General features: G+C 39.6%; 1 protein-coding gene across 1 annotated transcript; it reads right to left on the bottom strand.

Moving 5' to 3' along the window:
• Positions 1 to 194: 194 nt before the first annotated feature.
• SLC13A4 (solute carrier family 13 (sodium/sulfate symporter), member 4) lies at positions 195 to 27,376 on the bottom strand. The gene is made up of 16 exons (XM_009887065.1): positions 27,272 to 27,376; positions 20,879 to 21,007; positions 18,132 to 18,268; positions 17,394 to 17,575; positions 16,576 to 16,630; positions 14,849 to 14,888; positions 14,070 to 14,147; positions 12,390 to 12,580; positions 10,980 to 11,099; positions 8,127 to 8,228; positions 6,992 to 7,093; positions 5,785 to 5,882; positions 4,525 to 4,655; positions 3,563 to 3,724; positions 983 to 1,120; positions 195 to 332 (listed from the first exon to the last, which is right to left on the bottom strand). The coding sequence occupies exons 1-16, from the start codon at positions 27,374 to 27,376 to the stop codon at positions 195 to 197; spliced, it is 1,908 nt and encodes a 635-aa protein (XP_009885367.1).
• Positions 27,377 to 27,588: the final 212 nt, after the last annotated feature.

The following is a 27,588-nucleotide window of genomic DNA, read 5'->3' as shown; positions in this document are numbered from 1 at the left end:
CGCTGGTTTTCAGAACTGAAAAGCTTATGCAGAAGACCTCCCCGTGGATTTTCTTCATGGTTTTGCTATGGATCCTGGTTCTATGTATACACAAGTTTTCTCCTTTCTTTCATATGTGCAATGTAGGTTTAATATTTTGTCCCAACTTGCTTTGGTCTTGCACTTTTTTTCTTTTTTTTTTGTTTCATTGGAGATTATGTTTGGCTAGTGACATTGCCGACCACTGCCCATTCTGGAAAAGTATTCAGCTGGAAGAGTCTAATTCCCCAAGTGTTGATTGCCACCATGACAACAGCCAGGCCAATCAGGTTTACACCCAAGCCAGCTTTCACCTACAAAAGCAAAATGCATCAGAGCACAATCAATGACAACTTGATCAAAAACAGTTAACATGGAAAATAGAAAGCAGTAAGGTGTGCGCGTGTATGTATACTGACATATATGTAGCGATAAATTATGTATACTGATTTCTAGAGCCAAGAAAGGCACAATGAGTATTATGTATTAGAGTATACATTGTGAGAGTATTCAGGAGTGATAGTCAGAGGTTGATGCAGCTCATTGGAAAACTGCTCAGTTTGTCTCTTGAACTTCTCAATCGCATAGTCAGAGTGGGGTGTTATACCATACATAGCAGGGTGATAACTACACAGCTTACTGGGGAGCTATGTGATAAATCTAATTTCTTATGCTCTCCTGTGTTTATCTTAACAGGTCAATGCAAAGGATTGTGTACTCCTGTTCTTTGATAACTGTTTAGACCATTACATTCATAAAAAATAAAGATGAGAAATGTGCATATCCTACAGCAGATGTGTGGATGTTCTTAACCTGACAGCTTGGTCGCCTAACAGCAGTGCAGACCAATATAACTCTATATTAGCACCAATATCATTATTATTATTATTGGTTTGCTGGGTGTGGGGACAAGGTGTTGAAGCTGCATGAAGCATGGGAATATATACCCGATCTCAAGACTCACCATATCTTTAATCTGGCAGTGCCCATAACTGAAGACAATGGCATTTGGAGGATTACCCACTGGTAGCATCACCGCAAATGAGATACACATGGTGACAGGAATCAGAGTGTATAAAGGGTTTATAAGCAGGGTTTCTGACTGGAAGGAGAGAGGGAGAGAGGTGTTTCACTTAACCAATAAAAGCCACTGCTCACAATTAGGATGAAAGGACCCTCTCTGCTTTATGTGAAGATAAGATTCTGCGAATCACAGAATGGCAGGGGTTGGAAGGGACCTTTGGAGATCATCTAGTCCAACCCCTCTGCCAAAGCAGGGTCACCTACAGCAGGTTGGACAGGAATGCATCCAGGTGGGTTTTGAATATCTCCAGAGGAGGAGACTCCACAGCCTCTCTGGGCAGCCCTCAAAGTAAAGAAGTTTTTCCTTAGGTTGAGATGGAATTTCCTGTGTTCCAGTTTGTGCCTGTTGCCCCTTGTCCTGTCACTGGGCACCACTGAAAAGAGTCTGGCCACATCCTCTTGACACCCGCCCTTAAGATATTTATAACATTGATTTTATAAGCATTGATGAGATCCCCTCTCAGTCTTCCCTTCTCCATGCTAAACAGACCCAGGTCACTCAGCCTTTGCTCATAAGAGAGGTGCTCCATTCCCTTGATCATCTTCGTAGCCTTCTGCTGGACTTTCTCCAGTAGTTCCTTGTCTTTCTTGACTTGGGAGCCCAGAACTGTACACAGTACTCCAGATGTGGCCTCAAGCAGGGTAGAGTAGAGGGAGAGGATAACCTCCCTCGACCTGCTGGCCACATTCTTTTTAGTGCACCCCAGGATACAATTGGCCTTCTTGGCCTCAAGGGCACATTGCTGGCTCGTGATCAACTTGTGTCCACCAGGACTACCAGGTCCCTCGCTGCAGAGCTGCTTTCCAGCAGATGAACCCCGGTTATTCATTCCTCCCTAGGTGCAGGACCCTATACTTGCCCTTGTTGAACATCATGAGGTTCCTCTCTGCCCAACACTCCAGCCTGTCCAGGTCGTGCTGTATGGCAGCACAGCCTTCTGGTGTGTCAGCCACTCCTCCCAGTTTTGTGTTGTCAGCAAACTTTCTGAGGGTGCACTCTGTCCCCTCATCCAGGTCATTGACGAATATGTTGAACAAGACTGCAATCTCATGTCCCTGGTTTCTAAACTAAAGTGTGGAGGTATTTTTGGTTTTGGTTGTGGTTTTTTTTAGAGTAATGCTGACCAGGGATTTCTTTTGAGACATTTCGCGCTGAGGGAGGATAGAGATTACTACCATTAGGCCACCTTTGCTCTTTCTCCCACTTGTTCTCTGTGTCATTGTGTTGTTTCTTCTGGATCTTAACACTGACTGCCGCTTCAGTCTTCATCCAAGAGAAGTCACAACAGGTTGACATGAAGAACTTAATTCTTTCAGTTGCTGAAGATACTGAGACCATTATGTAAAGTCCTCCTGAATGGCGGTTAAGAAAACTAGTTATTCATGGTCTGTGGCGAGAAGGCAGTGATGATGAAATATTCTTTAGAGTGGTCTAAAGAATTGTTCTTCCACTGCAGCCTTCATTGGTGGTGAAATTTTGCATTTTTGTTTACATTGCTATGGCCTAACTTAATGTCAGAGGGAAAGGGAAATGTATTCACAAGGCTAATTTAATTTTGGAGAGGGAAGTGTCTCCAAGTTACTTTTACAGTCAAAAAAGAGAGACTGACTTAAGATGGCAGTTCAGGCTACTTAAAGTAGATTACTGCTCTAAATTTCTCTTTAGGAGTCTCTTTCTCCATGGAGCAGAGGTAAATCTGAACTCATAAGCCATACTAACATAATTACTTATTTTCATCTGACCATATCTTCATATTACCTCAGAGCTGTTCAGAAAATGTGCTTTGGGACAATCCCGTAAAATTGTTATAATAGGGAAACACGATTAATGACTTGCATTCTTGGTAAGAAAAGCTTCACGTAACGTAAAAGAAAAGAAATAAGAGAGTTTTCTGTAACTGCTATTCCAATATAGAATGAAATCTGTATCTCTTTCCTCTGCCTTTGTCACCAGTCTCCTGATTTTTTTTCTGTCCCTTACAAACATCTCTGCTTTCCATGCTGGATGATAGTATGCTTACCAGATCACCCCCTTGAACACATTTAAATCTGATATAAAATTCAGTACTACAGTCTTTTCTTACAAGTAGTGAGTGGGTGACTACTAGCCAATGAACAGCATGTTTAAAATAACATTGCTAATAGTATCTAAGCTTTATGTGGACTTCACCTGTCTTGTTGATTGCATCATCACCTTTTCTTGTACTTAGACTGTGAATCCCTCAGCGCAGGAGCTATGTTTTCACTTTGTCTGAGAGGTATTGGATAAATTTCTTGGTGCTAAAATATGCTTTCGGCTGCCTGAGTTTATAGTTTTTCCTAAACCCGAGGCTGGAGAACAGTAGCTTGGGAACTGAGGCTGGGTTTCATGTGATCAGAGGGCCAATACCCTGATGTCCTGACACATTCCCACAAGCCTGTCAGGAAACAACAGACTGAAAATGCCATTGTTTTTACTCACCATGCTGCATAAAATAGGCAGAAAGATGGTTATGGTTGCTGGATTACTAACAAACTCTGTTACCAGGGACACCAAAACGCAGGCCAGCAGAGTTACAGCCCAGTAGGGAAGGCTGCTCAGGGAAAGCATTTGGCGTCCAATCCATGTAGAGAGGCCAGAGGTCTGGGGAAAGGACAGAAGCACAAGAATGACTAAATAATTAGTATGTTTTCAAAACAGAGTCTTCTCTTTGGGGCAGTTTGCATTAGAGGATCCTGCCAGCAAATAAACAGAGTTTAGGTCAATGCTTTCTGCATTTCCTTTCGTTCAGTAAACTGGATTTTACTGCAGTGCCTAATAAATAGTTGACCATAGTAACAAAGAGATACATTTGGCAGTTAATAACAGTAAAAAGGCACCAAGGCTGATCCCTCTTTCTTCTGCATGAGACCTGGAGTATTGCGAATTCGTGATGAAGGATTGCACAGTCTGTGTAGAATTCATTTTGAGATTAAAATACACAAATTTAGTTGTCTACTGTAGGATTCTATAGGAGAGCTAGATGTGTATTCATGAATTATATTGAGTATAGATACAGTCAGTAGAGCCTAGAGTATGATTTGTCTCGTCAGCGCTAGGAGCTTGACTCAGTTGCCAAAAGAGAAGCATCCAGTGGCAGCTGAGAAGTTCCCCCTCTGTCTGGTTAGCTCTTAGCTGAGAAAGTGTGAGGTGTCCCTCAGATCCTGTGTTGTGTCCGTGAGCTTTGAAGGAATATCTCGGTATTCTAAAGCATCAGAAATGACAGATGCTTACACAATTGACTTGAGCCAAATAACTGTCCCTTGAGTGCAGGGAGTAGGGACTAGGTTATGTACAAACTTGACAGTATCCACATTGCAAATCCAAACTGGGGAGCATACAAAAGGATGAAAGTCCAGGTTTATTAATTTTTTTTCGGAAGGAGGATAAATCTAAATCAATACCTTGCATCCAGCTGCTAAGGCATAACCTCCTCCAACCAACACTACAATCTCCCAAGGCATGGTCTTCTGGAAATCCTTCCAGGTAATGATGGGATCCAATGTGTTAATGTCTGTTGACTTTTCACCGTCTCCTGTATCAAAATAAAGCAAATGTGTGACCAGTATTACACTGTTTTTTTTGCAAAGATCTTCAAATTTTTCACACTAGCAGGAATAATGTAATATCCATGGGAGTTTTCTTGAGAACTATCTGTAAGAGGTGAAGAAACAAGTATCCTATTTAGGTTAGCTCAGCCTCAGAAAATACAGCATATTAGTTCCAAATGTCCTGACTTCCCCTTGGCCGCTCTGTTGATGTGAATAGTTATAACCCCCTGTGTTTCATTCTATAGCTTTTTGAGGGACTGTGCACTCTATTGTGGGCAAATTATCAGTAGACTTCAAAGATGGAGTTACAATGGGATTATTTTCTCAAAAGGCATTTTCTCTCTCCAGTAGGCCATGAAGCATGATAAAGTGCGTTTGTGTTCCTAGGTTTTATCTGAGGACGTTATTTTTTTAGATGCCTGAGAATTTTCTTGAAGTAGAGCTAGAGAGTCATTTTTCCCTAAACGCTGTGTATATGTCAGTGTAAAAAATAAACATATCTATGTACATTTGTAATCTCCACGTAACCCTCTGTGCAGACTCTGTTTTCATAGGTGACTGCTGAAAGCCTGTCACAGCAAACTAATCAATACCTCTGAGTGCTACCCAAACAGAAGCGTGAAATAACAATCGTTATTATTATCAAGAAGATTGTGAGAGAAGCATTGCCCAAAATTGGAGCTTTGTCTGACATTTACTGACCTCTTTTATGTTTACTTGATCAATGATTTCTACTGTATAAGTAATGACCACATTATTTACTAGAGCTTATCTTCAGCCAATATTGCAAACATCTGCATTATAGTTCTTTATATGGAACTTCATCTCAACCTTTCTTAAAACTCAATCCTCAATTTTGATAACTCTGTAAACACAGGAAAGATGGTGGCCTCAGATACAAGATCTGTTTGTAATCTGCTGGATGAGACACTATGGACTAAAGCAACAAAAAAACAGAGGTTTAATGTAGTAAGCGCTGGTATCAGAGAAGAAACGGAACCCTGACCTTTCACAATAAACATCTTTTCTTGGGAAGTGTTACAAAGAACAGAGAAGTATCATTAATGGCACTAGGAAACGTGCCAGGTCTCTTTCTTGCTGCATCCTCCTTACCTTTTTCCCTTTTTCCAAAACATGGCTTTTTTGCTGGGATGAGGAAAAGGAGAAAACCAAGAAATACAGAGACAGTGGCATCAGTCCGGTAACCTTTCCTAGGAAGGGAACAGTGGGGTTATCATAAAAACACACTAACAGAAACATTTCCAAACAAGGTACATGGCTCCAAGCAGATTGTTGTAGGTGAAGTTGTATTTCCACATCTGAAATCTTACTAACAATCCACTACAAAAATATGCCTGCATATCAAGCATACTTTTTTTTTTGCATTTGTTAAACTGACTCCAATAGCCAACTTCAATCACTGCTCAACAATTTTTAAGAATCCAGTGGAAAAAAAAAAAAAAAGAAATCCCTTTTGGTTTACAAATCTATGAACTCAGAGGTACAGAAAAATAGTTTGTTTACTAAAAGCAAGAAACAGTAAACACAGTCTGGAGAAAGTTGAGCCCAAGTGATCCTTTAGAAATGAACTGTAGATTGATTTTAAATTAAATGTTTAAAACTCAGTCTGAAAAATTATTGTGAGGAGTGCTGAACTCCAGAGATCCTCAGGAAATTCCAGTATTAGAAATTGTTTTTCTTTTAAAATTAGGAAGAAAAAATAAAATCATTTTATGAGGCAGAAACTTAAGAAAATTTAAGTTCAAATGACTTGTTCTTTGATATGTATTCTGTGTTACATTACTTTTAATATAATTTGTTTCAACATTATTTAAAATAAAAGAAAAATTATTTGCTTCAGTTACCATTCTGTGTAATGTTTAATTGACATTTTCTTGATAAAATTTATCTTCACAAAAATAAACTTTTTGTTAAAAAAATATACTTTCAAAATGAAATTGAAAAAACTCACCAATTTTTAATTTGCATTATAGTTGCAATCTATTCCAGTGGTGGCTTCTCTATGAATGCACTAAAATGTTTTAAATTCAGGATCTGACACTCCAATTTTTTTACATTTGAAATATGTTTATTTTACTTTCTTTAGTTAATTCACTCTGATTACTGAGAAAGAATACAATTTGCTGCCATGTGAACAGATGTAGATTAAAAAGCCAAGATCCTATTTTTTTAACATAGACTTCATTTTTCACCACTTTGGCAAAAGTGGCTGATGATGTTTTACAGCCAAAAATTACCGCAGAAAGTCAGAACATGCAAGGCCATATTCTTCTGCAGTTTTTTAGGGAATTTCACTTACTTCTCAAAAAAAGATGACCATCCTGGTACAAAGCCAGGCTCACGAGTAAACCAAAGCAAGGTCATCAGGATGAAGAAAAATCCAGTCACCATCTCAGGATAGCTAGGAATAATAAAACAAACAAACAAACAAACAAACAAAGAATTCAATCCTAGGTCTGTCTGAAAACCTGACAGTGAATTCCAGAAGAAGCAAGAAAGTAGAAATTGAGTTCAACAAAAAGGGTAGAAAAAATACGGAAAATAGGAAGGAAGTTTAGTTGGAATTAAAGAATTCTACGTTTGGGTCCCAGCTGAGAACCATCTAAACCCAGTAAAAAATAAGCTAAAAGTATCAGTCTGTATTTGCAATTCAGTCATTCATGGCCAAGGCCTGAAGGAAAATATTTATAAATGCTTGTTTTGTATTTGCATTATTATCCAGTTAAGTGTGGTAATAAGGTAAAGCTAATGTTACTATTCGACTGTAAACACTTTCTATTGCATTTTTTTAAAGTCCAGAAAGCATAAGAGCAAATGGCAATGTAGATTAGCACAAATATTTTAAGCACGTGGAATAAATATAAGATTAAAGGTGACTCGAGGATACTGAGTTTTAATTTAGGATAGATTTAAAGTAAGTATGGTTTCATATTTAGGCAAGTCTGAACAACAGCCTGGATTCAGTTTCTTGTTTCAGATTTCTTGCCACCATAAATAAAGATTATGGGCAACTGAGAGGGCTGGACATCTCACGACATGGGAGACTGCTGCAAAGCCTTTGCTAACAGTGAACGTCTATCCAGCAAAATAAGTATGTGCATGAATTGGGAAGGGGGGGTCCTTTAATGATTTAGTTCAAAGACAGAGACAAACCTTGACTCAGATGACCTTTGAGCTCTGGTATAAACCTGAATCCTCCCTTTTATTTCCTTTTTCTTTAGAAATAAATACACGACTAAATAAATGTATGTTTGTAACAAAGTCTTCGATTTTTGTTCGTTTTTGCATTTAGTTCTACTCCTATCCTGGAAAGAAGGAGAAATCACTGACAGTTTAAGAATAATCTACATGAGCCAAAGGCAACATGGAGAGCAAGATGAAAGGATGGTCCTGCCGAGAGGGGCAAATTCCCGAGGAAGGCAGGTCTGCTTTACCTAACATTTCCCAGTTTCTTATATTCTTCTTGAATTCTTCTCTCTGACATTTCTTCCCGTTTGGTCTTCTTCTTCTTGCTCACAGAACAGGTCTCTTTAAAACTGAGGTAGATAGCACAGTAAAATTAGACAAGGACATCAAATGAAAAAAATAAAAATAAAATCATAATAATAACAATGAGGCAAACTGAAAATTCCAGTTGCCAGAGGCAACATGGGGAGGATGTGACTGGGGCAGTTACGGCGATGGGAAGGGAAATTATTGCATGTTTCCAGATCTTCTGAGAATCAATCCTAGACATAGTAGGAAGGTCCTCAGGGTGCTCAGATGAATACCAACTGGTATCACTGAGCTGTCCCGAGCTGTGGCTGAGCTCCCTTTGTGTAGGCTTCCTCCAACAGCTGGTGGTGGCCGAATTTTTCTGGTGCCAGAAACCTCCAAAGGCTATGGCAAATTTCTATCATCACTGACAGAGGCCAGCTATCAACAGATTTTTAATGGGGGAACTGTATGCTTTCCAGTCGGATCAGGGGTATCCAACACATATGGGGCCCAGTCTGGCTTTTGAGCCCAGATTTGACTTGAATATTCAGGATTCACTATAAGTAAAGGGCTAAAGCTGTGCTGAGGATCCCGATACCTTTCATGACTGGTCTGCTTCTACTAGTACTAGCTGTTTCTAAACCAGGCACAATCAGCGTAGCACCAAAGTGCCTCTGCCTCAGAGGCCAAGGCAATGAGCCTGGTGTTTTGTCCTGGTGAAAAATGCCAGTACTTCTGCCAGGGACATACAAGCACAGGCACATTTCATAGCTGAATATATTTAAACCTGCTCTACATTTATGCGAAAATTAGGGGAAGTCCTCAGTTTATTCAGATTGCTTTCATCCTGTAACTAACCCTGGACATTCCTAACTGATATGAAGATACTTGCAAGCTCACTTTAACCTTTTCTTTTTCTTCTTTCCAGTAGCATTACTTTGCTGTGCTTTGAGCCGCAGATCAGAGGTGTGTGGGGTGGGTTGAGAAACCTCTGCAGCTAAAGCCTGTCTAAAACGGGCCGCAGCAGCAGGGACTTCAGTGACTGAAGCATCACGGGTGCACGATGGCCTGCTTTCGTAGTTCCTGTTATTTTAGTGTCTCATTCGGTACCCTACTAGAGATCCGTGCCACAGCACTGGCCAAACCATGGACTACAATCTCCCTCCACGTGTCTGGTTAAGGCCAGATTCTCATAGCAATTTGCGTAGCTCAAGATACCGGCAGGCCCCGTCTGGTTAACAAGAAGTCTTATAACAAGCTTCTCGTATCACTTGTAAATGGGCACCTATGTGACGCTTCTTTTTAGCACACTTAGCACTGCCCTGCATCTATAAATATTTAAATTTCCTTGCAAACTTTGCTGTTAGATTCCAGTTAATTTCACCAGCAGTGATGCAGCTGCTGGAAGAGAAGAGCTATATGGTTTGTAATGGCCAGTTCTATAGTAACGATTTTACCCTTAGCTCTGCTTTGCTGGCAAAAATAATTTGGTGGGTCCATTATCCTTCGCCTTTGACCTAGTCTGGAGCCTAAAAAGCAAGTCTGACATGTTGTTCCAACTGGGCCAAGTAAAACTAGATTGATGACAGTGGGTTTCCTAGGAAAAGAGCATGAACATTATGGGAATTCAGTAAACATTTATGCACAGGCAGCTGTTTCAGCATGTTATAAGTGTTTCTAGGCTTATGAAGATGTGAAGGCAGAGTATTGTAGCCAAGCTTCTAACATAATATGTTCCTTAATGAACTGCAGTGAACGGGAATCAGAGATTAAGGAGGCCTGGAATCAACCAGTACTTCTCAAGAAGTCTATAATGCTTCTAGTCTCCGGTATTACTTAGAAAAACATTAATCAGCGTGAGGTCTTAGATGCAATGTGGAATTTCAATTATATTTATTTTTGTTTAAAAAAGAAAGTAATTGAGGGTCTTGTTAGGGCCTGTTTCCTCTCAAGATTAAAAAAAAAAGAAAGACTTATTTTAGCCTTTTAATTTGGAACTAAAAGGCTCAGGAGACTGACTGAGAGGACACGGAGCTATTCACCTCTAAATTACCTCTTCAAATCTAGTCAAGGTCAGCAGCAAGCAGAAGTCATTATCATTTTATTCATTGTCTTAGGTGAAATAAATTAGTGATGTCAGTTCAGTTTACTTTTAAGAGTAAACTAAATCAAATTAAGTCCTCTTTAATTCTGAGTAAATGTGTCTGCACCACAATTTAATGCAGATTAACTAATTCACTCTAAATGCACACATTTAGTCAATTTTCATTAACTTTGCTGAGTGCGTCTGCAAAGAGAATGCATGGTACAAATAAACTAGGAGACTGAGCCCTGTTCTTATTTTGAGGCTAAGGGACTTACTGGTATCAAAAGGTATTCATCTTTTAGGCTGTAAGTCCTTTCCACTTTAAGGAGAAATATATTTGGAGTCTGTTTACCCTCTATTTTTTTTTTTTATTTTCTATTTCTATCTTTTAAGCTGTACTTTTCCAAAAGGACTTTTAACAACATTTTTGGTCCACAATGGGTGCCTCATGGTCATGAGAGTCAAAAAATCAGCTGAATGCATCCTAAGGATTTCCATCAGCAATATCTAGGCGCTTCACTCTCAAGCAGCAATATTGTATGCTGCTGTCTATGCAGCGCAGCTAAGCAATAAGATTTCCTCCCGTAGTTGTTGTGGCATGAAGAAGGAAGTTTTGCCTTAGTTTTTGTCATTTGCAGCTGGAAACATCTTTATGAGACATGTTCTAGAGGGGCCACAGATGCCCTGCTTTTGTAATCCATGCATCTTGAACAACTGCACTCACTTGCAACCCAAGAACAGCCAATGCATCCAGAACCAAGTCAGGACCAACATGATGAGGGAGATGGGGAAACTGAACAAAAACCAGGTTCCAAAATTCACCACTTCAGCATTTGGGTAGTGGCTGCAAAGGAAAAAATGGATGTGTGGGAAGTTAGAACAGTGAAAGGACAGACACCTCCAATATGCATAGATGCACACACACATATATGTATATATATTTGTCATGGCATGATAGAAAAATTACATCAGTATGTATTTGCAACAGCTGCATTACATGTGCATAGTGAAACCAATTGCCAAATAATGTCAATTATTGACCATGCCTGACCAACAGGTGAGCCATACAGCACTTTACACCTTTAAGACCAGATGATTCAGACAGTCTGGATTGTCTAGCCAGCTTCAAAAACACATAAGAGTTACCCGAAGTGAAGTTCTGGCCCTACCTATGGTTTTAGTTAAAGCTCTTTTTAGTGTCGGCAGACTTAATGATTTCACCCAGAATCTCTTTGTACGTCTTATTGTGAACCACACCAATAATGACTGTAGTCTGCTGGGCTCTGACAAAGATATCTGATATGTACATTTGATGGAACTGCTGTAACAGCAAGATCTTTAGAAATTCTGTAAAAACCAAATCCTTGGGTTAAGGATGGCTACCAATATTAGTTTTCTTTGCTACCACCATTTGAGAGAGAGAAGTGAAGGGTACCATGGCAGCAGTGGCAGCACTAGATGATCAGAATCAGGTTTGAGCTTGGATGCATATTTGCGCATGAAAAGCACCACCAGTCATCTGACAGGGGTAACATTCATGTCTTTGAGAGCCCTGGGCATATATGATAAATGAAATACTTAACTGATCAGAGAGCTGCTTCCCATCTTCTCTGAAGCAAAGGTGTAAGGCCACATATGTAAGTTTATTTATTTTTGCGGTACATGTTGAGCAGCCCAAGTACGACTAGTGATGCCCCTAGGTTCACCATAAAAACTCACTTTCTAAGAACCCATAGAACAACTTGATGCTAATTTTGTGACATTTCTTCTTTTGTATTTATCTTTGTTGTCTTTGCTATATCTTCACAGCTTTAGTGTTTACTTTTCCAGAGTGCTTTCTGCCTTCATGATAATCAGTTTGTAAAATCAAAAGAAGCTGCTGAAGAAACTTAAATATTGCCACGCACTGAGGAATTTTTGTTTTGCATGGGAGAAAGACATGGATATGTATTAACTTAAGCTCCCCCTTTCAACCATTTACCCCGTAATAACATTAGCATGAAGGAGGAAATAAAATTGCCTTCAGAGATACAAGTCTTACAAGGGTTCCTTGAAGTAGTAAGTAACAAACGGGGAAAGCCACAGAGATGACAATGACCCACCACCATTCTCACACAACCACAGTGTCACTTACTTGTTGAAGTGCTCTAAGAATATGAGGCTAGTGGAGGTCCCTATGATGGTTGTCAGTCCTCCAATGGTTGCCGCGTAGGAGATACTCAGTGAGAGGCATTTACAGACCATGTGGTCATGTCTGGTCTGATACCGATACTTAGTGCTCAGGCCCAGTTCTGAGGGCTTAGGAGGCAGGACCAGTATCTGAGCCTGTGAGGGGATACATTCACCAAAGAAAGCAGGTGATCAGAACTGCAGCCCAGCTTGCTCTAATGCCATGGTGATGCTGGTCTCACAGAAACAACAGGTTTGCGTAAGAGAGGGCAGGGTTTTTTTCACAGGGATTAACTGGGATCAGAACTTGAAACCTGTCCAGGGGCCTGAAATTGCCTGGTATGTGGCAGAAATGTAGGACAAAGAGTAATCAGACTTCTGGCTATGGTTTGGGCCGGCTCCAGTTCTGACTGGAATCTTAGTGGGATACCGAAAGCCTTTGTGGTCTGCAGGGGCGGGATGCCAACACTGCAGCAGTAGGAATCCATAATCCTTGAGGTTTATGAGCAGCCACCAGACAAATGCTTGGTGGGCTTTTTGTACTTATACTGGGTCAGGGCCTCTAATTAGTAATGGAGTGCTAGGGGTCTCAGAAATGGCATGAAAAAGGCAGGACAATGGGAATATGGAAGAAAAAGTTGCAGGAGAATACTGCTCCAAAAGAAGTTTTCTTAGCAGTGACAGGAAAGTCTTCATGTTTGTAAATGAAGTTCTTGCAGTGGAAAAGGATACAGTACTTCAAGGCACTTCACGTGCACCTCAAGGCTGTAATTTAGGATCAGGAAAAAGGCAGCAAGTGGCTCAGATAGATTGGTTATATTTATTAAATTGGATTTGGGTTTATGTAGTAAAATCAGTTATGCTATAGGGTCATCGTTATCATGAGGGTACACTGGCTAAAATGCTTGTAGGTTAAAAGTGAAGTGGGTATATTTGTTACAAAGTAACCACTGAATGTGTATGGGAAATGGGTATTAGAGCAAATGAAGTATCAGGAACAACGCATTAGCCTTTTTCGGAAACATACACTCAGATTCTTTTGAACTGTGAATGCAAATTTGTGTGATGATTTTGGCGTAATCTTTCCTGGACATCAGCTTATGTAATTGTAGTCCAAACAGCAATCACCACTTGGATCCACTTAAGAGAAGTAGAAATACTGGAATGGACTGATTTAATGGAGGATTTTGAGGGTGGATATTTGGCAAGACAAAAAGCAGGTGGATACTAAGACTACCTAACAAACTGGTTGAACAGTTAAATGGCCCATGCTTGCTGCTGGTTTAGTTCTGAGTACGATATTTTGTGTCAGGGATTGTTATTTTTGAGTTGGGCCATTTTCCAAGGAGGCTTTGCAAAAATAAAGTGGGTAGAACAGCCAAATAAGAAGGGAAACTTGTGATCCCATTACTGAATGTAAAGCTAAATGAATTGTCGTAGCCATTGGAGGAGGGTCTTCTGAAAATACCTGTGCTGGGGGCATCTAAATGGGAGAAAGAACTAGCAAAGGGCCAACCCATGACTGCTGTAAAATGACAGAGAACAATTCCATGTAACGCAGCTTACAAAGAAGTATGAGACAGTGGGGAGCAGGTGATGTTCACCCTTGTCTTTTCCCTCACCCCTGGGTCTAACATCTCCTTACCTGAGGTAGGTGCTGCCCATTGCTCTTAGAATTCATCGTTCCAATAGGATTGGCTATCATGTGCACACCATTCATACTCTGTAGGGAGGCAAATGCCTTTGGATTAGCCTTTCCTCGGTTCCTAGGGACACTTAGATTAGAATTGATGATGCTTTGTAAAGAACATGGCTAGTGGACTTTTGAAAACAAACAAACAAACAAACAAACAAACAACAACAAAAAAAAACTAACCCCCCAAAATACCCACTAAATTTTCAGCTGTAAACTTTACACTGGAAAAAAAGAAAAAAAAGGTTTACAATAAACCAAACAACCTGATTCTATTTTGAAGTGATCTTAAAAGTCAGATTATTATAAGTTTAGGTATTCTCTGTCTGCCATGTAGGAGAATCTAATAGATCCCTTGCTAGAGGTTATGACTGTGGTATGTGCAGGTTGTTCTAGTAACTGAGGTGTCTCAGCTGCAGAAGTTGGCAATACCCAGACAGTTAAAGATCATATCTGAATTTGCTAGAAACCATATGGAATTGTTAGTTTGCTGACTCAGGATCTCTAGCAATAAGTACAACAAACACTACAGAGCTAATGATCCCCAACTTGATTTGGGTTGATAGGTTAAATACAAAGCAGGACATTCTGCAATATGTACTCTCTGCCAACAACCACTATTGTTTGAAATAAAGGAAACAGCAGTTTGTTGCAGAGCTGTGTGGACTCTGCTCTGATGGTTCTTGCGTTAGAAGACAGTGTAGCTCAGAAGATACTACCTATGACAATACCTTTGAGTGCATCAAGGAGCTGAAGTCAGTAGTAGTAGCACTAAAAACAAAGAAAGGAAAATATACTTTAAAAATGCATCTTCACCCAGCTCCTTCAAACGGCACACATCATGGGTAGGAGAGGCAACATCTGCAGGAGAACTAGTGCCTACTGAAATGGTGAAGACTACCATTTATTAGTACCTCGTACGTGATATTTTGACCAAACACATAAGAGTTGTCATTATGTTTCACAGCTCCATCCCTAGCTGTATAGCAATGGGGTTCCACCTCCATGAGAGAAAAATTATGTATTCTAGGTAGTATATACCCCATTCTAGAAATGGACCCCATTCACAGTGGAGTGAATCACCAGGTGATCCAGCGCTACTGCTGCCTTGTTCTACTCAAGTTCTTCCTCCACCAACCTCTCCAATGCTGTTTCTGAGCACCTACCTGTACCACATTAAAGCCATTACTACAATCTGTCCTGTGTGGCATGCGCACCATGCAAGCAATCAACTGAAATTTTATTTTGACATTGAAAACAGATTTAATTCCAGACGATGTGCTACTTTTCTTTTCCCATAAAATTTCCAGCTTTTTTCCAAGTAGTACTATTTTAATAAAAGTTCTGTTATGAAAGATCCCGCACATATGCTTCAATAGGGCTTAAAGGGATTAATGGCACAATGCCAAAGTGAAAATTTGATTCTATACTGCACAGAAAATATGGCTAGGATAAAAAGAGATAACAACAGAGGGAATATTGGAGAACCCATTAGTGTCCAGACTAATGAGAAAACTATTTAATTTTAGCAAGTTAACTTAAAGTCATCAACATATGCTGTTTGAATGATTATGATTGTTTTAAAGTAAATTTTTGAAGGTGTAACAAGAACTTGTTACACTCATTTTGAACAACTGTGAACAAAATAGAAGGAGCTTGTGAAGGGCTTATGCAATTTATTCTCACACCTTATAATAAGATGCTCCTCAGGATTTAGCCTGTAACACAGTTTTAGAACAATGACTTTGTATATTCTCCTGAGTATCTTAAAATGCTGATTAATTTGATAATTTGACAAAAGAAATTAGTCCTTTCCTTGATTTGCCCTTTTCACCTTACTAGATTTTACCCCAAATAGAGACCTGGGTGAAACTGTTAGTGTTTCAAAATTCTGAAGGACTTTGTCTATATTAAAAGAAATATTTTACAGTTTTTTGGGGGAGAGAAGGGGTGTGTTTTGTTAGTCTTCTACTACTCCCCAGCCCCCATCCCTCAGCTCTCCTCTCTCTCTTGAATGTTCTTGACAGTCCAAGGCTTTCCTTAGGAACCCTCTGTAAGCGTTTTCCCTCCGGATAGGTCCTGTGAGCACTCCATACTGTGCTTGGATCCTCTCCATCACCGTTCCTTCAGGGGAACAGAAATAAAAATCTGTGGACAGCACTTTCTTATACAGCACAAACACAGACTTCAAAAGAAGATCTTTCAAACCCCGAGAAACATTTTTCTTCTCTGTAAAAAGGCCACAGTCTTAAAAAATACATGAATCCTGAGAAGCTTTAGTGAGATCCAGACCATTACATTAATCCCATTTCTCATGTAAGACTTCCTTGTCAATCACATCTGAAACATTCACTTTTAAGCTTCTGCTTGCCCTTCCTGTCTCTACTCCTAGGTTCATTTCAATGCAACCTGTGTAGGGCTCAAATCTCCGGTCGTGATGTACAGGGTTCATTCTTACTCCTCATTGATGAAGATAAGCTCCAGTGAAGGCTGGCCATGCTTTTCGCTGAGACCTGCAACGAAGGAAGAGAAAGCAGCCCTTGGGGTAAGAACTTAGCTGAGTCCCTGGGCCGCACCACTGAATGGAGAAGCTACTGAAACAAAACATGTCCTAACCCTCTCAGGTACTCTGTGACCCTTACGCAGCATTTTATTGTGTCGCATTGTCCTGATCACATGCCTCTGGCAATTAAAAGACTATCATACCTATGTATAATAGGCAAGGTTAGATGGCATCATTTTCAGCCTGGGATCTGTGAATTGACAGAAAAGAGAGATTCTTTTCTTCCCAAATGCTTTCTTTCTGGGAAGGAATGAACAAAATGAACCTTAGAGCTCTTATAAATTTTTTTGTGGCACCTGCTCTGGAAGAGCAGGGGTAGAATGGGCAAGCATGGGATTATCACAGAGCATATTTGGGGGCCTCTTCTACATTTCTTTTACTTTCTTCTCAGAGGTTTCCTTCCAGCCCTGTAAAATCCTATGACCTAAGAGTTTATGACACACAAACTTCAGTACATGCCCTAATTTGACATAAATTCCACATAAATTGGACATAAAAGAAGTTTCCCAACTTCAGTTCTGCCATCACATCTTGAAACTTTCTTTCATTTTCTGAAAGAAATATAAGAGTACAAAAAAAAAAAGAGTACAGACTGGTGTCTTTAGCAGTACAAGTCAGACAGCTCTGACCTCAACAGAATTTGAATAATGTATATCAACGAGTCTGGTCACAGATAAACAAATGAGAAAAGAATGGCCAATATTGACAGATACCTATTGGCTCGTTTTCTTCAATAATGGTGCTGCCTGCAGTACTGATGACCTCATGCTCCTCCTCAGCATTCACTAGCTCCTGGAGCACTGCTTCCACGATTGGCATCACCATGGCTGTGGTGGATGTGTTGGAAAGCCACATGGAGAGCACCGTGGTGCAACACATAAAGCAAAGAAGCAACCTGGAATACAACAGAGGGAAAACTTCTTGAGACACTTTCAGAAATATTAAAGGTCTCCTTGCCTAACATTTTCATTAGTCAACTGATGACTACACAAGGACTTTTTCTTTTTGTGGGTGCCAAAATACTATGCTGTGCACAGATAAAATGCTGCCGTGTGCTGAGAACTGTCATAAGACAATGTATCACTGGAAGCCGTTTGCCACCCCATCTGAAGATCAGCATGTGATGTGAGAAACAGCAATTTTCAGCATATCCAGTATTTAAACATCCTTTTGTGTTTGCTAAACAACAGGCAAAGGAGGAACAGAGAGAATAAAATCAGTATCAGTAAAAAAAGAGAAAGCAAAGGGACAACAAGCCAAGGAGCAAGAGGTGGCAGAAAGAGGATGAGAAAAATTGTAAGGTTTCAAACTCTGAAAAGAAAGGTAGGTAGGAAAAAGAGCCTCAAACTAAGCTAGCTTTTGCCCCTGGATGGGAAAGTCGGAGTTGTTATTTGCTTTTTAAAGCTGCTGCTGCCAGCCTCAGACTACCCCAAAGTCAAAGGTTCACTCACATGCCTGGTTTTGCTCCAGCCATCATGACCATACGCAGGGCGATGCGCTTGTGAAGATTCCACTTTTCTACAGAAGCTGCCACACAAATCACACCCATGAGGAGCAAAGTTGTGTTCTTGAAATATTCGGCAGCCACCTGCATTAAGGGCAAGGGGGAAACAGTCAGTTAAAAAAGCAGTAACTACCCTACACAGGGAGCATGCTGAATGAGAAATATGGTATTGTGGATTTTTTCCCCTAGAGAAAGAATGATAGGGAGCGGGAGAACATGAAGTATTCATAAGTCAAAATGTTCTCTTTAATCTCTTTCCTGTTGTGTTTACAAATAACAAGTCTCTATACCCTCTTGCTAGTAGGTTTCTCAGCTTTGAAGAGATCAAGAGAAATTTTATTTCTCTGAGCAGGATGTTCGCTGCCTGCAGTTAATGATACTCAGCTGGGCCCAGGCTAAAACAGCCACAAACAAACCTCTGCGCTGAAGGCAGCTAATTCATATGCTTCATCTGCTTTTTCATTCTAGAGATGTCGTTGTCTGTCTTGTTTGTATTTCTTATGTCTTGTTCAACTGCAGGGCAAAATGTGGCATCCCTAGAACTTACAGCTTCAGGAAAAGTCTTTTGGGACATGCTCTCTGCATGCAATAAAGAAAGGTTGGGATATTGCTGTGATGATCCACAAACCCTGTGCCAGAACTTTTCACAGTGGAAATCCATCTCCATTGTATCACAAAAATAGGGCAAAGTTTCAAAAAAGAGAACTTTAAGTTAAATGGGATGAGCAGAAGTCATCAACTGGCTCAAGAGAAAATTCAGAGACCACTCATGGTCCTCCAAAGCAGCATTCTTGAATGGGTGGCTTGCTAAGATATGAGAAGAAGTTCTGTGAAGTGACTGCAAAAATAACAAATGAAGCAAACCAAAACATTCTCTCTCTCTCCCTCTCTCATGTGAAAGCAAACAAAATAGGAGAAAATAAAAGTTGTAAACAGATGCTTGGAGCCTAGCTAAATTTTTCATTTTGTTCTGATGCAATCCTTCCCAAGCTGTTGCTGGAGTATTTTTCCAAAAACACATTTTCTTCAGTTTAAAGCTCTTCTTCTAACAAAATGTAGGCACCAGCATTTGAAAACAATTAAAATCAGTAGAAGCAGGTTTTTTCCATTGTTCTCAGTTATACTGACGGTCCTTCATAAAAGTGCAAGAATGACACTAATGTTATTTTTTGAAAGCTGAAGCAAGGTAATTATTTAATTATATTTATTTAGCAAATCCCCATGGTGACCTGAATAGACTTGGCCATCATACTTGTGTGCCAGAACTTTTAAATATCACTTTTTTGGCTTTCTTCCCCTGGTTTCTTTCTCAGTAACTTTCTTTATTTTCCTGCTACCTTGTTAAAAAAAGATCTTGAACTGAATGAAAGGAATCCATCAAGCCAGCAGCACAAAGAATCTGTTGTTTTCCTTTATTCCTTTCACAGTCATTTTGGAGAAACAAGTGAATACTAATATTCTTATTAATACACACGTACACATACACGACACACTGGCTCAAGTTCTTAAGCCCCTGTGAGTTATTTGTAGCTTAAACTGCTAAGCAAAACCCCTGGTTTCTGTGGCACTCCAGAACAGCAGACTGGAAAGACTGCAGCACCATCAGAGTTGTTTATTTGAAAATATGGGGGTTTATTTCTGTTCCTAAAGCAAATTATACATTCTCTGCAATAGGCCCACAGTCATTTAATTTGATACTACATTGAATATCTGTTAGCCTGACCTTAAATTTTCCTTCTTCAATATGCTGCAGGATTTTGTAATGAAAATGTCTAACTACTTTACCTTTATGTTAGGAAAAAAATATCCTAAAAATATTTAACTGTATTGGTATGGAAATATACCTGATTATATTACACAGTTGTTACACCATTGGGAGGAATAAGGCAGGTCATAAAACTCTTGGTTCATGCTTGACTCCATCCATTTATGGGCACGCCCAGTGCCAGATTGTGTTAGAAATTCAACAATTTTATGGTTGCTATATATTCTTCTGTGTTCTTACCTGTACTTCAAGTCCTTATAAATCAAGTGTGATGCCCTCCCACCCCCCAAAAAGGGAGAGAAAAAAGCAAGAAAAAGAAGCTGTATATGAAAGAAAATAAATTCTTGGCATATCATGAAAGAAAATAACATTCACCAAAAACTCAAGTAAGCAAATTCAGAACTGATCAAAGAGATTTTATTGTACACATACTCCTTTGCCTTAGAATTCATGGCTACAAGGTGGCACTAAGGTTACAGCTTGGAAAAAGGAGTAGACATTCACCTGGATAACAAAACTATCTAGTCTTACACAGTAAATGGTAACTCTTTTTAGAATATGTAGACTCATGCCTTATATATAATCTATAATAAATATAATTGGAAGGAAACTTTACGGTTTATCCTATAACTGCTGTTTGCATCATTTTGGAGGAGGGGAAAGGTGGGGTCCTTCAGTGCAATAGGTTTTGGTAATTGTTAGTGATGCAGTAGCTGACAGGATGGACACCCCTCTTGGCTAATATGCCCATTCCTATATCTGTATCTTCAGTAGAAGACAGAGCTGGTTGGCCCAAGTTACACATTACAGGATGTACACTTCTTCTTCCCACACTTCTTAGTCTTGCTAGTCTGCTAAGATTAGTTCTATTCAAACAGTTAACTAAGAGTATGAAGATTAAATGATAAAAAAGAGCATACTGGTCTGACCTCACTGGACTTCATGACTCCAAAAAGTGGGTACAGGAAAGCAGGAACTAAGGCTGCTGCACCAAGAGGTACTGCTTCAGAGACCCAGTATACAGCTGTCACAATCAGCACGTAGGCACATGAGGCTTCCTGTAGGGAGAAAGCATGGAGGTTACATGTTACTGCCACACCACCTGCTGTGGAAGCCTTTGTGAACACGTTCATAGGACTCAGCAGACTGAGGGTTCCCAGACTTAAAAAATTCCATGAGGACTGCATAAGGACCTCTTAAGGTGCCGCTGTTTGGGTCTGAATCTAAGCTATCATTGAAAAGGCCAGTTCCAGAAGATGATGCTAATGAAAGGTTTTGCACATAAGCTGGGTCAAAACATTGGGATAAATGTTTTCATCACCAAAAATAATGGTTCCAAGTGCATTTATCAATTTGTTTGAATTTCATAATCCAATATTTACCAAACATTCAACCATGACTCTTCTGTCGCCTGTGGAGCTGATATTTCTACACAGCTATCTCTCCAATATTGCACAAGAACAGGAACCCATAGTTTTCAGGAACACATGAAAACGTTCACATTTGCCATAGCATGGATAAAGACACATTGTGGCTCTTTTGGGAAGCGCTCTGAAAGATTCTTTTTTTTTTAAACAGCGTGCAAACCTACATTTTTCTTTAGTTGATTTTATTTTCTCAGGTGATTTCTACAGCCCTTGGGTGAAGACCACAGACCCGAAGGGCTCAGAGGCAACGGGTTAACAGAGTTAATCACACAAATTTGCTGCTGTCCAAGGTTCTGGTAGAGAAAGCCATGTCAGCATCATGCTGAGAGTATGGAGAGCTGGTATGTGATGGACAAAGGTGCTATCTTATTAATATTTTTACAGAAGAACACAGCTAATCCACAGAATTTTTTTATTTTTTTTTTTTTTTAGGTAGATACGTCTTTATGGCATTCAGTGGAGTTGTCCTTAGGCTTAGTTTGTCATGCTTAGAAACCTGGCGATATTTGCTGCAAATAATTACAGAAATTATCTTCAGGACTTTTTTTCTTTTCCTTTTCTCAAATTTGAAGCCAGCTCTTGTACTGGGTCTAACTGGCAGTTCTATGGCAGCTAGTAGGTCTGCACTGATTTACACCAGCTATAAGTCTACCTGTTCTTCATTATTCACTGGATGTTCTGTGTGAACTTATTGAGCTGTATGGATTCACAGCTCACAATGGCTATTGTTTAGAAAACTCACTGTTCACAAATGATATTTCAGTGTCTTAAATATAATTTAATTACTTTTGTTTCCTGACTGGATGTTTCACAATTTAAGCGGCTTTCAAGAAGTCACACAACCAATTCCTGCAGATCCTTGTGCAAATCAATGAGTGTATATTACTCTTCATTTTTTTACAATCAGTTTTGTGAACAAGGTGATAAAGTCTAAAGTCAGACTATACAGGAATGCGGGTTCAATGGAATGAATCAATAGCTTGTATTTAAATTCATGTTTATACATGTCCTTTTTACATTACCCCTAACAAAGAGCCACAATAAGCTGTTCCTCTTTTTTAGTACAGCTTATAGTAATAACAGACAGAACACAGCCCAGAGAAAAAGTTAAGAAAGATCACCATGTGCCATTTCCTCTACTTTCTCAGAAATTGGAGCCAAGCTTACTCAGAAGCTTGGGTTTAAATTAACTGCCAGACTTTGCTCTGACTCCTATTTCAGAAAAGTGTAACATTAAACAGTTCTGATTCAAGTAAGCAGGGCCACCAAAATACCTGAAATAAGGTTACCAGGAAAAATAATTTCCTTGAATCAGATAAACTCCAATTACTTTGGAGACTATAAAGAGTGTCTGAAAGGCTATTGGGGAAATTTAGGATTCTTTGTGGATGGACAAGTACTCTGAACCACAAAGAAATGTGCATATTTTTTTCTCTTCCTTAACTATTGTAGAAGAGTGGATTGGGTTTTTAGCTCTCCAGTACAGGTTTCACTAGTCATCCGTGATCAGGTCCTTCAGCAAAATATTACAATAAAAGGTTATATTGCAGTTATAGCTTCATTGCTCCCAAGAAAACATTATAAGAGAGGCTAGAAAGGGTTGGCTTAGAATGGATGAGATCAGAAGCGGGCTTTTAATATTCATGGATTATGAAGCAGGCATTGTATGAAATGGTATTGCTATACTGGTTCACAGAATCACAGAATGGTCAGGGTTGGAAGGGACCTCTGGAGATCATCTAGGTCAAACCCCCTGCCAGAGCAGGTTCACCTACAGCAGGTTGCACAGGACGGTGTCCAGGCGGGTTTTGAATGTCTCCAGAGTGGGAGACTCCACAACCTCTCTGGGCAGCCTGTGCCAGTGCACTGCCACCCTCAAAGGAAAGAAGTTCCTCCTCATGGTTAGATTGAACTTCCTATGTAAACTCCAAAGACTGGTGTTCAGTTTGTAACAGCTTCAAGTGGTCACTCAGTAAAAAAAACCAAACAATTTTGACTTAAAAATGGAAATTTAAAAAGTGAAATGACAGGCATTAGAGATTTTTAGTAATCTCTACTAGGAAGACAAAACTATTTTAGATGAGAGTCACGTTGCTGATGGATTGGCTCTTAAACATTAGCCAACATGCTGCTCAGTCACCCTTAACTACATTGTACTTCATGGTTAATATTCCACAGACAGCAGAGCATAGGGTCATTTTTGTGACCTAGTGATTTTTTTTCATTTTATTTTTTTTTAACTCATTAGTTTCTGTTAACACACTATGAGTTTGCATGGGCTCTGTATGATATCCAGCAGTTGTCCAAGGACAATAATGAAAATGCCTTTTAATGAAAAAGCATTGATTTTTATTTTAAAGCAATGAAGATGTAAGAAACAAGTAATATGTTTTGCGAAAGCACATAAAATTAATTTCATCCTAACCTGATTCCAAACTATTTTCTCACTCAAAAAATATACTTCTCTTTAATCACTTTAAGCATGGATTGTTATTTTCTATTGCTCCTCTGTGTGTAGCAATAAAGTAGACTGACAGTGGAAATAGAATAGGACAAAGGCAAGTCGCATCTCTATGAAAACCTAGCTGGGATGGGCCCTGAGTCTTTGTGTTTCCTATCCACTAGGCTGTAACCAGTTTACAGACAAAACTAAAATACAGCACATTTTTAAATGGTATAAAACCAAGTAGCAAATACTAGGAAAGCCAAGTTTGATAATCTCTACTAAAAACTTAATCAGCTTGTCTAGCAACTTTATTTATTTTCTCAGTTCTTTAAACCAGCTTGTTTCCAAGAGAAACGTATTAATCTCTTCTATTTAATTGAACTGAATTTCTATATTTAATTAATGGTTACCAGAGCTACTAAGTACTTGACTGAAGTAGCAGCTGTATTATTTTAACTGTTTCACCCTTCTTGCTTCTTGTACAGCTGAAAATTACTGTTAAGCCCACCTCAGGGCTTGAAGCATGGAATAGGAAAACATGTGAAGGTTGTAGGGACTACCACCTATCTTCAGTCAGTCCCTTAGAGGAAAAGAAAAGAGACGCTGAAAGGAAGTCATGGCTAAAAATTCCACAGTAAGGGTCATGCATAAAACTTTTGTAACTAAAACATCCGAGGATCGCAGAATGATTAAAAAGAACAAACTCTGTGTTGGAGATTTCTCCACTTAAGGATGTGAATGGCCTATCTTTCCTTGCAGGTATGTGGTTAAGCTGTGCAAAGAAGAGGTAGTTTGGCCTCTGGACTACCATCTTTGAGCTGATGGGATCATGCTATAATTCCTTCCCTTCAACTTGTGTAAATAAAAACAAAGGTGAAAGAAAGTATGCCGTCCATTCAGAACATGTTCTGTGCTTTAGGGTCCATTCTGCTGACTTGGCATGTCAAGGTGTCAACATCACCTGATGCTGCAGCTCTCACAGCTTACAGCAACTCTTACTGACTTTTCGGGAGTCATCCACATGTCCTTCATTTGGTTCAGTGTGGCCACAGGATCAGCAGTCATAGCAGACCCTGCCCACATCTGGCTGAATTCATGTGGCGTGCTTTATGAAAACAGGGGGATAAAGATTAAAAAAAAAAAAAACAACAACACAAAAATGTTCCCATGTCACTGTTAATAATGAGGGAAATAAGGACAGAATGAAAAAGACCCACAGTTTGTAAAGCACGCAATGTTTTTTTTGTATGTGTCATGACCTGGACGGCACCTATGCATGTCCCAAACCTGCTGTACAAGTCATAGTTCAGGTATAAACTTTGGAAAGGGAAGAAGAATCCAAGGAAATTTTCTGTGGGTTATTTTTTACCAAACCATTTCTTTTCATAAAATAATAGAAAAGAAACTGTGGGCATTATTCCCGTAAGCTGTATCTACAAACAGATTGAGTCCTTGTGTTCCCTTTGATCGCTCTTGCCACTACATGCGTAATGCTCCTTTGACATTTCCAGAGTTGTGCTGATATCATCAAGATTCCCTGCAGAAATGCAAATGTAAACCACCTGGTAATTCTGATCTCTATAAGAAAGACAGAAAACTAATATAATTGTCTGATAAATGAAAATATAAGTAAGTCAGCAGGTGACAAATTTAGACTTCAGGTTTAAGAAGTAATCATAGTCAATGGGTTGTAACAAAGTAAATACTACACTAAGCCACTTTGAATAATGTATTGTCAACTGAGTTTATATGGTGTAGATGTTTTCTTAATAGCATTATAAACTTTTGTCCAACCCTGGGTCAGATTCACGGCTATACTTTACCATCTGCGGTCATTCACCTATATATAAAGTAGATGTAAAGCATCATCTGATGGCTTTTCATATCACTGCAGTAAAGCCACACCATGAGGTGCAGAGTAATAGCGCAGAGGAGCTTGTTCTGTGTAATAGCAATTCTTGCAGCTATACTGTCAGTGAACATCTGTTTCAGCACCCATATGATGCTATTACAGTTCCCTGGGTTATTAGAGTTTCCTTATTGCATCCTGTGCCTCTGAATACAGCAGGGAACAAACACGAGTGACAAATTTTAGTGCAGTGAATCTCCTGTTTCCTAGGAGAGATTGTCAAGGGACATAGAGCATGCTGCAGTTACAGTGCCATATGGGCATGTCAGGAAGTATCTGTTCTTATGTCGCCCTTCCAGTGACATTGGGGGAGATTAAACCCTTTTTTAAAACATGCCCCTGTGAAATGGTGAGCCTTGCTGTTCTCTGAAGAAGAGCATGATTGTCTGTCATTCATTACCTCCCGAGATAGAAGAGGTGGAAAACTGTTATAAAGAGGACAGCTGAGACATACATTGAAGTTCAGAGCAGGAAAACTCCTGTGTAACATACGGTTCAGTGGTGGAGGAACAGTTCCTTTCTATGAATCCTGTTTTTCTTTCCAAACAAAATACTAGAGTTTTATTTTTGGAAACTGCTATACAATTTCTAATCCTTTGCATTTCTATGTGATAAAGTAGTAGGTTCATAAATCTAGAAGGAAGAATCAAGCTATAGCAGGGTAGAGGAAGGAATGGGAATTGCTGCACCATTTGGCCAGATTTACACCTAGCACTATGGAAGCACCAGCTGCAGAATTTTAAATACATTGCAAATTTTTATAGGTTAAACATCACCATCTCTATAAGGTAGGAAAACATTGTTATTTTATGGTTTACAACTGGAGAGACATGCATAGAAGGGAGTTAACCACATGGCCAAGGGTACTCAGTAACTCCAAAACAGTGTTGGGAATGCAGCTGCGTTCACTCCCATTCCCTGGTCTGCATGTTAAGCACAGGCTATTCCCTCCTTTGTATTGTCCTCAGAGCCATCTTTTATCAGCCACTGCCGGAGCTGCAATGTGGGCAAAGTAGAGGTGCCTACATCTGCTTTAGAATAATGGATGCCATATATGGTCCTACATGGCTGTCACTGAGTCTCGGCTCCTGCCTCACTTGAATTGCTGTCCTATAAACCCAGACTAAATTGAAAGTCCCTCCATGCATACTGATCATTAAAAACTGAAGACACTAAAAGTATTCCTTTTAAAGACCTCACCTTAAAGAAAATTTTGTTGGATATCTTTTTTCTGTTCCCCCTTACACACACACATCACTGTAAAAAAAGAAGAGATACAATGTTTCTATTTTGAAATAGTGCTTTACTAGCTTCACCTGGTTTTTCAGCTCTGCTTGTGACAGGACTCAAGGTAGCTCTGGGTGTTACTGTGATGACTTCTAAGGGACATTCCCAGTCCTTCAAATTTGAGTCCTTGATTTTAATAAGGGCAATGCTTATTTAGGTCTTTGCATTTCTTTTTGCACACTGCGGACTTATCCAGCATGACTACCTACTGCACTCAGAGGCTTTGTTAAAAAGAAAATGAAAATGTACTTACGCTGCTTGGGTATAAAAGTGGCAGAGGAAGCAGCAGAAGTGGAATGAGAACAACAAGCAAGAGATTTCTGGATCGGAGAATCTCCTTCATCATTGCCATACTCATTTACTTTCTGGTGGCTTTCTTCTCCTTGGGATGCTTCTTCAGTTTCTCAAACACTCCAACTTCCACTCCTCGTTTTCTTTCACCTGTGCTCAGATTTCCCTGAAAGGTCTCTCACTGCCTCATTTCCTATACCCACCCAGTGACCTAAAATACCTTTCTTAATTTGTTCACTCTTCAATCTGTTGTTTTGAAAAGAAACCTTAATGTTTTTT

This window comes from Charadrius vociferus, unplaced genomic scaffold (genome assembly GCF_000708025.1).
Source record: "Charadrius vociferus isolate BGI_N301 unplaced genomic scaffold, ASM70802v2 scaffold756, whole genome shotgun sequence".
Lineage (NCBI taxonomy): Eukaryota > Metazoa > Chordata > Aves > Charadriiformes > Charadriidae > Charadrius > Charadrius vociferus.
Note: the sequence above shows the minus strand (reverse complement) of the source record. Positions and strands in the feature narration are given on the sequence as shown.

Excerpts from the sequence above, each read along its gene's own strand:
- SLC13A4 (XM_009887065.1), bottom strand. The coding sequence starts at position 27,376 with ATGAGTATGGCAATGATGAAGGAGATTCTCCGATCCAGAAATCTCTTG. Across the intron at positions 21,008-27,271 it reads CACTTTTATACCCAAGCAGC|GAAGCCTCATGTGCCTACGT; the intron begins GTAAGTACATTT and ends TTCTCCCTACAG. Across the intron at positions 14,889-16,575 it reads CTTATCTTCATCAATGAGGA|TGCTACTACTACTGACTTCA; the intron begins GTAAGAATGAAC and ends CTTTGTTTTTAG.